This window comes from Populus nigra, chromosome 3 (assembly GCF_951802175.1).
Source record: "Populus nigra chromosome 3, ddPopNigr1.1, whole genome shotgun sequence".
Classification (NCBI taxonomy): Eukaryota; Viridiplantae; Streptophyta; class Magnoliopsida; order Malpighiales; family Salicaceae; genus Populus; species Populus nigra.
In genome coordinates this window covers 14,097,224-14,115,052 of record NC_084854.1, presented here as the reverse complement: position 1 = coordinate 14,115,052, position 17,829 = coordinate 14,097,224, and the positions used below count along the sequence as shown (strand labels likewise).

General features: G+C 30.3%; 1 protein-coding gene across 2 annotated transcripts; it reads left to right on the top strand.

The window, feature by feature from the left end:
- Nucleotides 1-4,644: 4,644 nt before the first annotated feature.
- Nucleotides 4,645-16,761, top strand: LOC133689838 (uncharacterized). 2 transcript variants are annotated; one of them, XM_062109905.1, is made up of 17 exons: nucleotides 4,645-4,917; nucleotides 5,013-5,062; nucleotides 5,157-5,217; nucleotides 5,680-5,775; nucleotides 5,854-6,003; nucleotides 6,125-6,256; nucleotides 6,641-6,768; nucleotides 7,907-7,949; nucleotides 13,608-13,691; nucleotides 14,462-14,503; nucleotides 14,613-14,683; nucleotides 15,315-15,368; nucleotides 15,469-15,574; nucleotides 15,673-15,741; nucleotides 15,905-16,048; nucleotides 16,360-16,462; nucleotides 16,570-16,761. In XM_062109905.1, exons 1-16 carry the CDS (start codon nucleotides 4,780-4,782, stop codon nucleotides 16,456-16,458), a joined length of 1,467 nt encoding a protein of 488 aa, XP_061965889.1. In that variant the 5' UTR covers nucleotides 4,645-4,779; the 3' UTR covers nucleotides 16,459-16,462; nucleotides 16,570-16,761. The 2 variants fall into 2 exon arrangements, with proteins under 2 accessions (XP_061965889.1, XP_061965888.1); XM_062109904.1 differs by having other exon boundaries at nucleotides 4,646-4,917; nucleotides 16,360-16,761.
- Nucleotides 16,762-17,829: the final 1,068 nt, after the last annotated feature.

Sequence of the window (17,829 nt, the reverse complement as noted above, 5' to 3'; positions counted from 1 at the left end):
CAAAATAGAAAGAAAAGCGAAAAAATGACAAAGGTCAAGGGAAAATAATCTGATGCCAAATTATGAAATTAAAAAAAATAAAAGCCATAAAAAATTATGGAAAAAAAATTGAGTCAACCCGGGTTAACTTAACCAATCTGCCACTCATGACATGAGATCAAAATTAAAAAAAAATTAAACTCGCAAAAGAAGGACATAACAAAAAAGACCGAAGTTAAATAAAAAAACATTGAGTAAGAAAATGCAAGTTAACCCGGGTTAACTTGACTAACTCGCACTTGGGATAATCCAACAGAAAAGAAAGTGAAAAAATCGCATAGCTCAAGGGCCAATAATTTAACACCAATGGATGAAATTGTAAAAAAAAATTCATAAGAAAATTGAGGAAAAAAATCTGAGTCAACCGTGATTAACCTGACCAACTTATTACTCAAGATATAAGATCGAGATAACTTTAAAAAAGAAAAGTAAAACAAACAATGAAACTAAAGGCCTAATAACCAATGTCAAACGATGAATTTTGAAAAAAATAAAATCAATAAAGGATTGCCCTGCTAGAAGGCAACCATAAAAAAATAACAAAGTAAAACATCAAACCGTAAAACAATTTAAAACACAAACAATACAGACCAAATATGGTATGAAAACAAAATGAAATAAAATAATTTGGGGATAAATTGAAAAAAAAATAAGAAAATGATAAAAATAGTAATTGAAAGAATGAGGACCAAAACTGGATAAAAAATCAAATGAAATTAAATGCCAAAGAAAAAAAATTAAAAAAAAAGATAAATTAAGAAAAGGATAAGGATATGTATTCAAAAGAATGAGGACAAAAAAATACAATAAAATAGTAAGGGATAAAATTGCAAAAAAATAATAATCAAGAAAAGTATAAAACATAGAAATAGAGTAATCAAAAGTAGAGAGACTGAATCAAATAAAAAAATCAAATTGAATAAAATGATTAAGGAAGAAATTGAAAAACAACTAAACTTAAAAAAAATACCAAAAACTAAATAAATAGTAATAAAAAAAGAGGGCCAAAATCAATAAAACTACAAACCGGAGGACACAGTTGTTTTTTGGAAGGTTAGATGTGAATTTCAAGGGCATGAGAGAGAAAATAGAGAAGAAAGAAAAAAAAACTCAATTGTAGCCTAACCAAACCTCCTCTATGAGCACATGTCACACCACTAGAAAGAGGACGAGTCGCCGCTCCCAACGCTACCACGGAAGCAGGATTTTGGTAAATGGACAGGCCATCACGCACCACCTGAATGGCACGGGGACTCTTCATGCGTTGACACACACGACATCAATTGTTTTTAATAATATTTAATAACTAAGAATTACCAAACAACCCTTAACCATATTGAAAAATAAAAATAGAAGATAATGACTAAAACACACATGAAACTAAGCTTTTTTTTTTTTTTGGATCCCAAGGGTAAGCTCAACATCTCATGATTTAAAAAAATAAAAAAGATGGAGAAGCCCTTCTATGCATGTTTATTTTTTCTCTCCAAATAGCATGACCGTAACTTTGCTGTGTTTTGTTTTTAAAAGACCAAAGAGCTCCTTATTGAAAGCTTAATTGTGTTTTTGCTTTTAAAGGCAAAATAGTCATTTCATTATTTTTTTTAAAAAATGTCTTGACTAATTTGTCCTTAGTCGATTTTGCAATGACTAATGTACCACACAAGCCAAATAAGTTTTTATTTTTATTTTTATCAAAGATAGAAACATATTTAGTGGTCGTTTGGTGAGCCGCAACCACAGTTTTTATTGTGGCTGCGGGTGAGCCGCAACCATAGTTTTTATTGTTTGGTTAAGCAAAAGCCACAATTTTTTTGGTAGGACCCACCATTTATTAAGGTTATGCTGCAAGTTTACCAGAAGCTGTATTTTGCTGCTTCTTGCGTGCAGAGAAATCACTAAACAGTGTAGCCATGCTCCATTGTTCACGTGCAGGTCGGACTAGGTCCGGTTCAAAGCTAAAAATGCATTGAACCGTGTACGACCCAGTAAAATAAAATAAATAAAAAATTTATTTTTTATTTTTAATTGTGTTTTATTCGAAAAACTAGTGTTAAACATTATTCAATGACACTACGTAAATTAGACGGAGATCGCTTGATGACGTAGCATTTGCAGAATTTGATCGCAATCCTAATTTTGTTTTTGATGATATTTTACTTGATGTTGTTGCGAGCTTAAGAAACCATAGAAAATGTAGTTCTTGTTGGATAGATTTCGTACGTGATGAAATTGCACATAGTTTAATGGAACAATAAAAAAATATTTGATATCAATATTATTTATTTCATGATGTAATAACAGTAGTTAAATTTACAATATTTAAATTAAAAACAATCAATATTAGTGTGTGTGTGTGTGTGTGTGTATTTTAATTATTTTAAATTTGAAAAGCATTCTTTTAACCAAACATATTAAACTACTTTTTGTTCAACCTCAATTTCAACCACAGTTTTAACCAAACATATATTTTTCCAAACCAACCTCAACTAAAAGAACTTTTTATAAAACAACTTTTTTCAAACCACAACCACAACAACTATCGCAGTACCAAACACACTGTCATAAACCGTGTTCCCTCAAATTTTGAAAATTGTTTTTTCTTAAAATGATTTTTTTTATGTTTTCGCATTGTTTTGATGTGTTGATGTTAAAAATAACAATTTTAAAATGAAAAAATTTTATTTGATGTATTTTGAAATGAAAAACACTTTAAATCATTATTGCTATCACAATCCCAAACATAATTATGACTACTATCATAATCCCAAACACAATGTTGAGGAAATTGGAACTTGTGTGTAGGACCAGAAGCAAATCAAATCAGTGATGCCATTTAGGTTTTTTTTGTAATGTAATGTGAGCAACCTTGCTTTGCTTCCTTCCCTACTGGACCCTGGGCTGGACATGTTTTTTTTACCAGGTCTTCTATGATTACTAACAGATTTGATGTGCTCGACAAATTGCCTTTTCACAGCCTTTTAGTGGGTTGTTTTGAGTCCTCCACTCAATTTCCTCATAATATCAGGTTTTTTTATCCAAGCAAGTTGTGTTATGATCATTCTTTGCTTTGCTAATAATCTTTTTATATTACCAACTAGGTAAATTTTCATATTACCAACCAGGTTTTATTACCGGGAAGGTGTGTTCGTGGATATGAGTCGAGTTATGGTCCATAATCATAATTAATTAAAATTTAAAAACTTTTAAAAATATAAATTCTGTCAATTCAACCTTGTTTTTTTTTACAGATATCTGCGAGTTGGAATATATGAGTTCTTTCGCACTAAAAAAATAGCTTACAGACCAAGAAACTTAGGCACCGTTTGGGAACGCGGCTGCGGCCGCGTTTCTAAAAAATTTGAAAATTTTTTGTTTTTTTTTTTTGATAAAATTTAATATAGTTTGTACGTTTTGGATTGTTTTGATGTGCTGATATCAAAAATAATTTTTAAAAAATAAAAAAACATCGTTGGCATGCATTTTGGCACGAAAAGTTATTTAAAAAACACCCGCAACCACACTGCCAAACACGCTCTCTCTTTTAACTACTGAAACACCTTTTGGTCTAATAGTCACCGAGAATCCAACTAGCTTGCAACTCACGAAGAACAGCGAGGCTGAGCTGTCACATAATTTTCACTCCAACTGTCTCTTCATTCGACATGTTGGGTCGATTACATGGACAATCGAATAATTTGATGTCCGCACTCCATTCGTTGATTCCGGAAACAACTAAATCAAAAAGATGCATGTTACAGTAATAAATATAAGAATGCTTGTGAAGCTCAAAGGATATCATCTCAATCTCAATGTATTTATATACAAGAATATATGTTGTAAGAATACATTTTCGTTAACTTTAGAGTTTGTAAAATTAATTATGATACATACAAACTAATATGAACATTTAAGTTAATAATAATAATAAAAATACATGTTGCCGACTACATAACTTCTTAACAATTGTATATAGATTCTTTAAGTTTTTATTTTTTTATTATATTTTTTACTGAGCAGAAGAGTTGTGTCGAGATAGACAGATTTAAAAGACACAACATCTTTTCTATGATATCCAATTTTGATTTTTAACCTATTATTATTTTTTATATTAAAATTAATTAATTTTAACGGATTGAGTGAGTTGAATAATATAATTATTATACATACCTTGGTTGGTTTTTATAGTCTGTTTAGAGTGTGGTTGCGGTTGTTTTTTCACTCAGAAATGCATCAAAATAATAATTTTTTATTTTTTTAAAATTATTTTTAATATCAGTACATCAAAATAATTTAAAAATACAAAAAAAAAATTACATGGAAGCAAATAAAAAAATAAAAATACTATTAAATTTATTTAAAAACACTTTTAAAATACAAAAACAACAAGAATTAAACATTTACAAATACCTCGGTTTTTTTAAACACGTCTATTGTCGGTATGTATACCTGCTGTTTCATCTACTAAAAGAAGTTGCAGAGGTAATGAGAGGATCACGTATGTAGTTTTTATTACAGCTCATGAAGCTGTTATTCAGAATAAAGAATCACTAAAACAAATCCCACATCAAAGAACTAAATAAAATAAAATAAAATGAAGAGTCGAAAAAAAAAACCGAAAATTTTCTTGTAGTTCACAGTATATCACTAAGCCCTCTCTCTCTCTCTCTCTCTTTTAATTTTGATTATAAACCAAGACAAGGGAGCGGAAACGAAACCTAACGACATAGAAGCCCGCAAATGGCTTCTTCGTGTCGTCTCCCCCCCCCAAAAGTACCGATGGAGCTTCACGCCAAGAACCGTGAAAAGCTGTTAAAATCCCTCCGTCAACATCTCACCGAAACCTCTCGTCCTCTGCACGGCTTCGTCTTTCTTCAGGTATCTATCTATTTATCTATGCATGTATGTATTGTTGATTGATTGATGATATCTATTATTGTTATTATTTTTTATTTTATGACTGAATTTAACAGGGAGGCGAGGAAAAAACTCGCTACTGCACTGATCACATCGAACTCTTCAGGTAATTTTTTTCTTTGCACTTGTAAGCTGTAATGGCGGCGATTTGCTCCGCTTTTCAATTTTACTAGAAACAAAATGTATATTTTGATGTGTAGGCAGGAGAGTTATTTCGCTTATCTGTTTGGAGTAAAAGAGCCTGGTTTCTATGGCGCTATTGTAAGCTCTTGGCTTTTCCTTTTTTTTCCCCTTCTTCTTTCAATGGAAAATTGCCATGGTTAGTTTTATTATTTTTCTTGTCCGGAATGAAAATGGATTGCGGTTCATACTTATTATTCTGTAAAGTTTACTTCAAACAAATTATGCTATTGTTTAATTTCTTAGATCACTGTATTGTACTATCAAGGATACATGCTTCCAGCCTATAGTGGACCAGTGGATCGTTTTATGAACATTTTCTTTTCTTATTTCATCTGGGCATGTGCTGGCATGTTAGTTAGCTTACACCTTTCATTCAAACAATTAACAATTCTGTGTTACTTTGCCTGGACATGGTAGTTTGAACCTTCATTTCTTGTTTTAAAACTGAATGCTTTCTATTGTTTGTGTCACTTCAACAATCATTATAATTTTCACAGCCTTTTGTTTGTGGTTTTGATTGTCATTTATGCTGTCCTCAAGGACATTGCAACAGGGAAATCTATTCTATTTGCTCCAAGATTACCAGCTGATTATGCGGTTTGGTTAGGAGAAATAAAGCCATTATCTTGCTTTCAGGTATCCTTCCTTCAATGCTTCTTGGTTTGATGCACGTCAATGTACTATGTATGTTTATCCACTCTTTTTTTTTTGCAGCAACAATACATGGTTAGCATGGTCTATTACACAGATGAGATTGTAGGAGTTTTACATGAGCTCAGCAATGTTTTGGAAAAACCTTTGCTTTTTCTCTTGCACGGACTTAACACTGACAGTAATAACTTCTCAAAACCAGCAGAGTTTGAGGTCTTACATTCTAAGCCTCTGACCTTACCATTTCACATGCTTACCTCACATAGAGCTACAACATCTGCAATCATGAAATAAATATCAACATTCTTTTCCTTTTCTTTAATTCTCTTTTCAGGGGATAGAAAAGTTTGAGAAGGATTTGACTACATTGCATCCCATTTTGACTGAATGCCGTGTTTTAAAGTCAGATATGGAGCTAGCACTTATTCAGTTTGCCAATGACATCAGCTCCGAAGCTCATGTTGAGGTAGCTATTTGTCGAAACTTCTCACTGACTGGATTTTCTTGCAAGAATTTAAACTATAGTTTTCGTTTAGGTATTACTCTTCACATAAACTTATATAAATGGGTTACAATTTTATATATGCAGCTGCTGCGCCATTGTTGGGAATTTCTTATCATCTGTTGCTTATTTTTGCAATTGGGATTGTCGACTCATGAATGAAAACTACCATGCAACATGAGTCTTTCATTTTCATGCATCTCCATCTGGAGTTACATGTGAAAGACATCATTTTGAATGATGATTAGTTTATCATTGATGTTATTTGTTCATTACTTTTTTTTTATCAACACTTCAAATTATATATCATGGTTTACTGTCATACTAAAGAATTGCTGTTTTGACTAGGTTATGAGAAAAACTAGAGTTGGCATGGAAGAGTATCAATTGGAAAGCATATTTCTTCATCACACCTACATGTATGGCGGGTGTAGGCATTGTTCATACACATGTATATGTGCTACTGGAGAAAATAGGTGAGGTTCTTGATGATTGTTATTCTGCATGGATTAGTTTTTGTGTAAACTAACTGCAAAACTGAAATATTAGGTCCATTAATTGAAAAGCTCAAAAATAGATAGGTAACCCATTTTGAAAGCAATCTAGAGTGGATCAATAAAAGGTGGAAAGAAATATTTAGAACATATATGGTACAGGCCATGTAGCTTTCATGGCCAATGGGGTAGGGCTGTGAAGGGGTTTAAAAGACTAAATTTATGTGTGCCCGAGCTTCATCAAGTCACTTTGTTGGTTGGAGCTTGGCTCAGGAGTTTTGGTGTTTAACATCCTCGAAAACAGAAAACTCATACATATGTAGAGTGTGTATGTAAGTTGCTTTTGCATTGAAGTTAAAACATGAAGGTGAATTTGTTACAAGAGTAATTTTCACAAGGTAAAGCTCATGTTTTAAGTGTGCTTGGCTGTATTAGCTAATTAAGGGTGAATTGTTAGTGGTATTAGTTCCCTCTCTTTCTTGTTAATAATCAATATAAACATACCCATGGTTGAATAAGAACAGGAACCATTTTATTAGGACATGCCTTTTCTTTTTCTATTTCTTATTGATGTGGGATTCCATATCTTTGTTTCATCCTCAAAATAAATTGACATGGTAGTTTGAACCAATGAAATAAATGATATTGAATGATTTCCTATTCTGTGTGATGAATGTTAATTGGTTTAAGGTCTTGTCCTCATTCATTATGTTTGAGTCAAACTGAAGTACATAACAATGTGCTGAGCCAAGTCTATCTCAAGGTTGTCTCCATTCTTATGACAAGTTTGAGAATCAGACTTCAGTTTAACTTGTCTCTCAAAGACAATAGTACCCTGCTAATTATATCATTGATTGGATTTTGCAAGTGCACTTGAAAGAAATTGTCTCCTGACCAGTTCACTAGCAGATAGGATTGGAGGCTAAGATTGTCATTATTTCTAATTCAAAATATTTGGAAAGGACAAGGAATACTGCATCCTCTTTTGTGAAGTTCTGATTCATGCTGCCGTTGATATATAGTTGTTTGGAAAAATCTATAGTTATATGGATGCATTGAAGTAGAACTTTTCATACGTATTTCCAAGAGGAGCTAACAGCCTTAATGTTTCATTGTACAGTGCTGTTCTTCACTATGGGCATGCAGCTGCTCCTAATGACAGGGTAAGTTTTATAGATTTGTCTTTAATGTTTTGTTTTATTTTTTTGTTTTTATAATTTGCTTGAATCTATCTCAGCTTCTCCTAACTTATTTCCAAACAATAATTGTTATGATATGTGCTTCATACTTGAATCACATTGTTTTCTCCTACTAGATGATTCAAATAATAATACATAAGAGACTTTTTAGCAATGATTTAGATTATATTTATCTACTTTTTTAATTTAAATGATAACTTATAAATCATTTAGTTTTCTAATTCATTTCTTAAATTATATTTTTTTTTGCTTATATATAGAACGAAAAATACTTTACTTTTTCCTATGTCAACGAACATAAAGGTTTTCAAGTATGATGTAAAATTCTTGTAATTTTGTTGGTAATAATAGTTAGAATGTTTAGAAAATAATCTATCTTAATGCTTACTAAAATTATTTCATTATTTTTTTCATTATCATTGGATGCTATAATATGTTTAAAAATTTACATTTAATGTCAGCAAGTTTCATGTTGTAATTTTTTATGGTAAGAAAATGATGTTTTATTAAATCTGAGTATTCTTTAAAATCTATAATATAATTCAATTTTTAATATTCTTTGGTATATTTGATTCAAATATAAGATTCTAAATAAATTTTTTTTATCAAAAATTTAATATTTGATCACCTATAATCTTTTCTTTCTAAAAATATTTTATACTTGTATTATATATAGCTGAAGGTTTTTTTCTTCTTCTTAAAATCATGATATATAGTTATAAAGTTTTGTTCATAATAATGTTCAAAAATAATAATTTTCAATGGTCTTAGATATAATAAATAATCTCAAATTATACTAAAATTAGTTCATTGTTCTTTCCATTATTAGTATAGACTATACCATACAATCTTGATAGCTTAATGAGAAAAAGAATTTATTGTGTGCTGAGTTTGAATAATGAAAAGAACCTAATTCAACCTTTTAATATTTTGTTATAAATTTTAATTTAAATAGATAATTACATTTAAATATGTTTTTTTTTTATAAATTATCATTTAAATAATCTAAAACATTTAAATAATCTAAAAGATGACCTAATATGAGTAAAGGAAACAATTTAAAATTCATGGTCAACCTTTATAATTTTATAGAAACATGGTAAAAGAAATTGTTTTCTCTCTCTTTTGCTTAGGTAACAAGGCAATATAATGTTCTCTCTATGCTAATTTTGTAAAGTTACTTTCTATAATAATTTAATTCCTTTGAATTTTAGAATTATAAAAGTTAATCTTCTTAAATTGAAATAAAAAGTAAATATATAATTATGTACTCTTATCTCAATAACACAACTTTTTTAGCATTTTTTTATTAGATATTGCTATATTTTTTTCTTAATGAGTATTATATTATATTTTTTGCTTGAATAAAAAAGATTTTCCTTTAACATGTATATTTAATACTTACTATACCACTAGTTTGTATGCTCACGCACAGTGCAGGGACTAAAATTTTATTGAATGCAAAAAAAAAGTATAGGTCTCAAGTAATTGTTTGGCACAACTATTAAACTTGAAAATACTTTCTTTTTGGTTTTTCTATTTTTTAATCAAGATATATTTTTTTTATTAAAATGTCTCTTGTTGGTCTGAGGGAACACAAGTTTTTTAACTGGAATCTTTGTTTTTGTTAGAAAACAAATATTTTATGATTGTTAAAGCAATTTAACAAAAATATCAAAATATTATATCCATATTTTGTGTAATTGAAATCTAAAAACATCATAAACATGATAAAATTATGTTAAAAATCATTTTAAAGATTTTAAGACTAAAACAAATATTTGAATTGACTTTCATGAGCAATTTATTATTACTATTATAATTTTATATCACACCTAATAATTGATTTTTTTTTAAAAATTCAAATAAAATTTTATAATAGTATTTAAGAATCATGTCATACCTGAAGAGTAAGTGAATCTGGTAATTTTTTTGGAGTTCCATAAAAAGCCAAGCGCACTTGGGTCACTAGCAGGGTAGGTGGCTAGACCCGTGTGCATGACCCTGTGTTATTTTTGACGTTCACCCTTTTTATTCTTCTTTAAAAAATAACGGTCAGACAACATGTTAACTATTTGAACATAATGCTGCCAGCAAGATTCGAACCTACAACCTTGTGGTTCCATTTTTGCGTCCTACCAACTGAACTACGAAGAGCAATTACTATCAAATGGTTAAAAAATATGAACAGTAAAGCACCATAAAAAACCCTTTTTTTAGATTGTTTATGTAATTTAATCAATATTTTTCTCTCTTAACCATTTGAATTGATAATTTATAATAGTAATCAATTCATTATAGTTCAAACAAAAAAAGTTCATTGCATTTTCTTTGTTAAATTTTGTTTATGAGAAAAAGAAGCAATCAATTATAAATTATCTTATAGTTATTGTAGTTAGCTTATCATAATTGTAAAAGAGCTTTTTGTCAAAAACTCAATGATTCATAATATGAGAAAACCTACCACTTAGATATGGAGATCCTCTATCATTCCCATTTAACCAATTAAAGTTAATTTTATATCAATCAATTATAATATCCATTTATGGGTATTATAGAATACAACTAAAGCAATTAAGGTTAATTGTAACATTATTATAGATAGGAGGGTCCTTCAATATGTGGAGTATCTTGGTATCCTTCAAGCTAGTTCTAACTTCTCTAGTACAGGCTTAGATTAACTTAACAAAAAGAAAAAAAATGATTGGCTTCTAAGTACATGCATAAATTTACACATCTCAATCAATCATAGCCAATCAAACTAATTTTTAGGCCATGCTCCAATTACTAACCATTCATATTTTATTGATTTGCATTACAAAAATATAGATATGGTAAAAGAAATGATTTTTTTTTAATCTTCATTATAAACAATACAGTAACATTACAACCTTTCTATTTGCTATTTTTTCTGAAGTTACTTTATATAAAAAATTAATTTGTTCGAGTCCTAAAATTATAAAAGTCAATCATCTTCTTTTAAAAATTGTAACTAAAATGGAAATATATAATTATGCACTTCTTAATCAATAGTAGAAGGTCAATAATTTTTTATTAGATATGGCCATAGATTTTACTTAAGTAGCATTATGGCATTCTGTTCTTCCGTATGAATGTCTTTTATTTTACTAAAAAAATATTTTACTAATACATAAAATTATTAATGTTTGGTCATCAACACATGATATTATTAATGAGTAGAGCATTTCTATAATTCAATCAATATTTTTTACTCTTTAAGCATACATCATCACTTAAAATGGTCTATCAATCAATTTATGAATACAAGTTAATTGTAACTTCTTAACCAAGTGCTATGAATACTTGTACTATATATATATATATATATATATATATATATATTGAGAAAAAAAATTCAGCTTCTAGTCTTGCACATAAATTTACATTTTTCACTCAATAATAGCCAATCAAAATTAATTTTATGATTCATGCACCAATTACTAGCCAATCATGTTATTTTATTAATGGGCATTAGAAAAATATAAATGTGGTAAAAGAAACAATTGTTCTTTTTAATCTTCGGTTTATAGAATATGATAGTATTATTTACTTTCTTGATGCTAATTTTTATGAAGTTACTGTATATAAAAATTTAATTTGTTTGAATTATGAAATTCTGAAAGTTAGTCTTCCTTACAATAATCATAACTAGAATGCAAATATACAATTATGCTCTTCTATCTCAATAACACAACTTTTAAGTTTTTTTATTAGATATGGCCATAGTGTGGACTTTGTTAGCAGGATGTTACATTTTACCACATGCATGCCTTTAATTCTTCTCTAGAAAGGATTTTACTATCATATGCACATACATTATTATTATTATTATTATTATTATTATTATTCAAATACATAGAATTATTAATGATTACAGAATTTCTCTAATTCAATCAATATTCTCTTCAAGCATACATCATCATTGATAGGAAGATCCTCAATTTATGTATACCTAGCCTAATGCCTGCTCATTAGGTGGTTTAAACATAGTTCATGTAATTTATATTATATTTTTAGGGTATTGGAGACTCATACTTGTCAAATTACAATTTTGTGCCTCAGTCCCACACCCATCTTGGCTCAAAATTTAAGCACTAAAGCACATTGTTTTCATTTTTAATGGTCAAGTCATTGATGTTTGGGAGGTAATATGATGAAAAATTAGAAAATAACCTCAATCATACATGTTCACTTTAAGTAGGATTACAAGTTTGGGCACAATTTTTATGGCCATGTTATTGTAAAATTGTTTGGTGCTAAATATATTTTTCTAGCCAATATAGTGGTCTTGGCTTTGGCCATAATTTGATTTGCCAATAAAAAAAGAAAAAAAAAATCATGTAAAGGAAAACTGGTGGGATATTCAGATGAGAGGAGAGAAAAAAATTGAACAATGATTGTGTGAGTAGCTAATATGAAAAATTGAAATAACGTGGAGAAAAAGAAAAAATTGAGAGGAAAAATTGAAAAAATTGAGGAATTTGCATCTATTGATGCAAAGAAGAAATTTAAATAGTATATTAAGAAAAAGAAAGAAAATGATATGATAGTAAAATATTCATCTTTTTTCTTTCCTTCCAATTTTGTTGCTAAAATACAAACGTTAGAGAGTGGCTTCTAGATGATAATCACACCTAAAACTCATCTATGATGAAGTGAGAAAAAAAATTAAGGTAAAAATCCAAACAAATTATTATCAACCAAAGAAAAGTGTAATCATGCACCTTGCTTTTTTTTTTCTTATAAGAAGTTGCTACCTAGAAGTGAGGAAGTCGCCTCTACAGTTCTACATGATAATCACACACCTACACTTCCACGCAACACTAAAAAGTGAAGAATATAAATATATTGAAAAAAAAGTGACTTTGTGCTATGTGTTTTGACCTTCAAATCATTATTTTGATATTGCACTTGTGCGCGTTCACGTGTATCAGTAAAAAGTGAAGAATACGATAAACTAAAGGTTATGATTGATTGATTTTTTTTTATATTTAATATTATGATACAATTGAGATGACATACACTATATTGATAGGTTTCCTGAACATTAATTTTGCTTATAAACTGTGAATTCTATTTTCTGTTACTTTGGGAAAAAAAGTTGTTACTGAAAGGAGTATATGTGTAGTAGCTATACATGTGCAACTTAGATGCTTTTTGGATGTATATCTAAGAGGCAAGCTAGCCCGGAAAATATGTTGATTTTCTGAATGTGTTGTTTGCACACCCATTTTCCTATTATGTTACCTCTAGAATGTTCACTGTTGCGTGCAAAGCATAGGCCATGGGTCTTGTGATTGTCAGAACCCTTTGTATAATGTTGTGGGAGAGGCAATTTGTGTTTTCTGCTGTTGGTGACAGATTATTTAGACTTTACAATTGTAGATGTGGGCTTAGCTTAGAATTGAGATTTTGGCAAATTGATGGTGATCACATTGTCGTTAACCTGTATGAAATTCTACTCTTGCTATGATTATATCCCTTGCATGAAAATTTTGCAACTGCTAAGATGAAGTTACAGTTCCTATTTTGTTTATAAATTTTTAAATTGGAAGAATTATCTTTTAGTCTAAAAAAATGTTTATAATGAGTTTTATGCAGACCCTGCAAGATGGAGATATGGCATTGTTTGATATGGGAGCTGAATACCATTTCTACGGGTCTGACATAACTTGTTCATTCCCTGTAAGTATAAAATTTTCCATTTGCATTTTTTAAATTATCATCTCCAAGTTTATTTTGTTCCACCTTTTGAGCAGAAGCTAATGCAGGCATCTTAATTGAGGACAAGTGTTTTACTTGTGTCAAATACAAAACTACCCTGCACTATTCTGATACATCCATTTATCAGTAGGCTGATCTTACCACCTATGTGGACATGATATCAGTTCTTTCTTATTATCTTTTGGGAAGTCTTCATGGTTCACATGTTTTGGTGAATAGAGAGTTCCCTGTATCAACAATTATGATGAAGAGCAATAAGGATAACCAAGCTGATTTCTGTTGAACTCATGTTCTGGATTTTAGATAGACCTAGGCCTAGTCGCTCCCAACTGTTAATGATTATGCCTTTCATAGACAACTGTGATTGAGGAGATATGTTCAGTTTTACCTTTTGAATGATTAGATCATCTATATAGAGATAGTGACACATATCATCATCAGCATCATTTTCTTCTTCACTGGCACGACCACCACTACACTACTACAACTGAACATATTTTAACTAATACTATCAAGTAGTGTCACAGATTCTTCATGGAAGCAAACAGATGAAATGATTCATAAGTTTCTAGGTATTAGAAATTACATATAAAAATTAAAGTGTTTGATATTATGGCAATTGTGGCTATGGATTTTAAAGGGTAGTCAAGAGGGTAGGCCACCTGAATTTCTGTTATTTGCTTCCTCAATTCAATGTTTTGTCTAAAAGTGCCGTTCCCCCCTGTATACAGGTGAATGGCAAGTTTACAAGTGATCAATCCCTTATATACAATGTAAGACTACTCAAAGTTCATTTGCTTACCCCACATGAGCCTTTTCAGATTTTTAGTCTCTTATCAAGTCAGTTGTCTTAGAATTTTTTCTAAATGGCACATTTTGCAGGCTGTCCTTGATGCTCACAATGCTGTCATATCTGCAATGAAACCTGGAGTCAGCTGGGTACATATGCATAAGTAAGATTAGACGAGTGTTAACTTTCATTAATGATTACAAACTACTTTTCTTTTTGTTGAAAATACTGCTTTTATTCTGTCATAAACAAGTTTAAACAAAATTAGTTAGCTAGCTTTACCTTTGTAATAGATGCTTCAGAGAATAATTGGTGGGTGGGTGCAGTCAATCACTACATCTAAGAAAAAGAGAAAACCATTGTTATGGCTTAACAATATTTGGTTCATTTATTTTGATACCAAATAGTTTGAAGAAGGCTTTTAATTGAGACCTAGGGTAAAGGAAGAGTTGAGCTCATTTTGATTTTGATAAAGGAAGAATTGAGAACTTATTTTAACAGTTGTATGACATTATATATTGTAAAAACAGCAGGTAAACATCAAAAATAGAATAATTTTCCATAGATGGATAGATGTCCACTATACCAATCCAATATGGTATTTTGAAATTTGACTCTGAGCTTTTGATGTTCAGCAAACATGCATTACTTGGATGCTTTTCATTAATGCATTTACATATTAGAAAAGTAATGTCGTTTTATTAATGAAATTCCAGCAACTACTTTACCTGCTGTGTAGAACTTTCAAGGCCATGCTACTGCATGTACATTACTATTGTTATTATTCTTTGCAGATTAGCAGAGAAGGTGATTCTTGAGTCTCTGAAAAATGGGTGCATTATTGTTGGGTAAACTTTAAATTCCCCGGTGACATCTCTTTCACTTCTAACTATTTGACATGATCAGGATAAATATTAATTTAAATGCAAGTGTGATTTCTGGTTTTAGCAATGTAGATGACATGATGATCGAGCGATTAGGTGCTGTTTTCATGCCTCATGGTCTGGGGCATTTCCTGGGGATCGATACTCATGATCCTGGTGGCTACTTAAAGGTACTTGTTGCTAATCTATCTGCCAAAGCTCCGCTTTCAATCCTCCTATTTTGCTTCATTTTCTCCAAGGATTGGATCTTGACAGAAACAAATTATAGGGACTGGAGAAATTAAAAGGACCAGGATTGAAAGCTTTGCGTACTATTCGTGGTCTTCAAGAGGGAATGGTTAGTGATGGCCTTGTTCAATGAAGAACCATGCATCTACACTGCTGATATTAAGATCTTTGACAAAATAATGCGTTGACCTTTCATGTGAACATCTACAGTTAGAAATGAAAGACAGCATTAAAAATCTACCAAATACTTAAGCCTGGAGCTCTTCTTGTAGGTAATAACAGTGGAGCCTGGCTGCTACTTCATTGATGCTTTGTTGGCTCCAGCAATGGAGAGTTCAAATACTGCAAAGTTTTTCGATCGTGAAGCAATTAGCAGATTTAAAGGTTTTGGTGGGGTTCGAATTGAAAGTGACGTGGTACTTTATTTCCTGACACTCAAATGGAGATGGTTTCTGCGTTTATTGATTCCATATTTCAATTATAATTTTGCTTTATGCTCCAATAACAATGAATTAATTTTTTTTAATAACTATCTTAGTTTCATTTTTTTTCTGCATATTTTAGGAAGTTGCTATAAATAAATAAATAAAGATAAAAATAAAAATGCCATGCTGCTGAGATTACAAAACACGAGTCCACTCTGTATATCAGCTAATATCATGCTTATTTTTGAAGTTGATTTTGGTATTTCTTGTAATGTTTTTTCTTTTCTTGTTGATGTTTGTAGCATGTCACTGCTGGTGGTTGTCAGAACATGACCAAATGTCCTCGACAGATTTCGGAAATTGAAGCAGTGATGGCGGGATCACCATGGCCACTCAACTGATCTGGTTTGTCATTTGAATAAACAATATAGCTGAAGTACTTCAAAATGAAAGTATGCATGGTATTGCTCGAGCCATCTCTCCATGTCATTGACAATAACAATGTTCTGTAGTTGGAACATTTAGCAAGGCTAGATAGCTGGAACACAACTATTTTCATAGGAGTCGAAGCTTGAAGGGGAAATGGAGACGCCTTGGTGCCTAGATATTATTTATGTGGAAGTTGACTAGAAACATATCTTGGATTATGCAGATGGGAATTTGCATGGTTACCTCTCGAGTAACAAAGTAATTTGATTTAACTATCTGGTAATGATTCGTTCACCTTTTCTCTTATTCTAATACCTAGCAAAAGAAACGATCATCAACTACAAATGAATGTTTAAGAAGGGGAAATAAATCAAATATGTTACAAAATTGCGCCATAGACAAACATGAGAATAGATCCGTTCCTCGTGCAGTGAATTCCTTTGTATTAATATTAATGCTTGATCCAGGGACTAGAAACGTAGTTTTGGTCAGCTATGGTGTTGGGTTGGAAGTCTTGGAGAAGTTTTAATTAAATTCAATGGTGGTTGAATAAAAATTATGTTTGGTAGTATAAAATTATATAATAAGAAAAATCAGCAAAAAAATCCTAGTAAGATTGAAATATTTGAAGGAATTCTTTCTACATTTGGAAATTATGCCATTATCTATTAAAGATTGAATTATAAAATGTCTCAATATTAGTTGTTGAATATCATTGCAGAAATGAATTATCTCTAAATAGTAAGTTCACAAGTTAAAAAGACAATAAATAAATAAAAAATTCATGTTTTATATTCTGACTTGTATGGAGTTATGTTTTAGAACTCCGATTGATTTAAAATTTTAATCTAATATAGAAAAATATATGTGGAAACTCCTGGTAAAATTTTAGTTCGATCTAACGATCAAATTAAAATTTATGCTCAATAGTATAAAACTAAACAATAAGCATAATTACGCTATAATCTAAATTTTCTTGTTCAAACTCTTCTTGGATTGTACCATGATGAAAAGATTGAAGGGAAGTGCTAATGAAAATGGTGGAGTTCGATATAGGATTGATTCGAGGGAATTCAATATCGATAAGGAAGAGAAACTGAGATTATGAGTTTCAAATATTTATGATCATAATGCTGTTATGATGCTAGATAAAGAGCGCGAGGCTGAACGAATTGCAAAGGTTTATAAAGAAACAAATAAAGAACGTAAAGAATGAAGAGCTTTAGTTTAGTGGTAAAAGGATGAAAAATGAAAGAGAGGAGTAGTGATTATCATTCAAAAATATGTACACAAGTGGATAACAATGCATGCTAATTTGAAATTGTTATCGGCTACTATTTTTA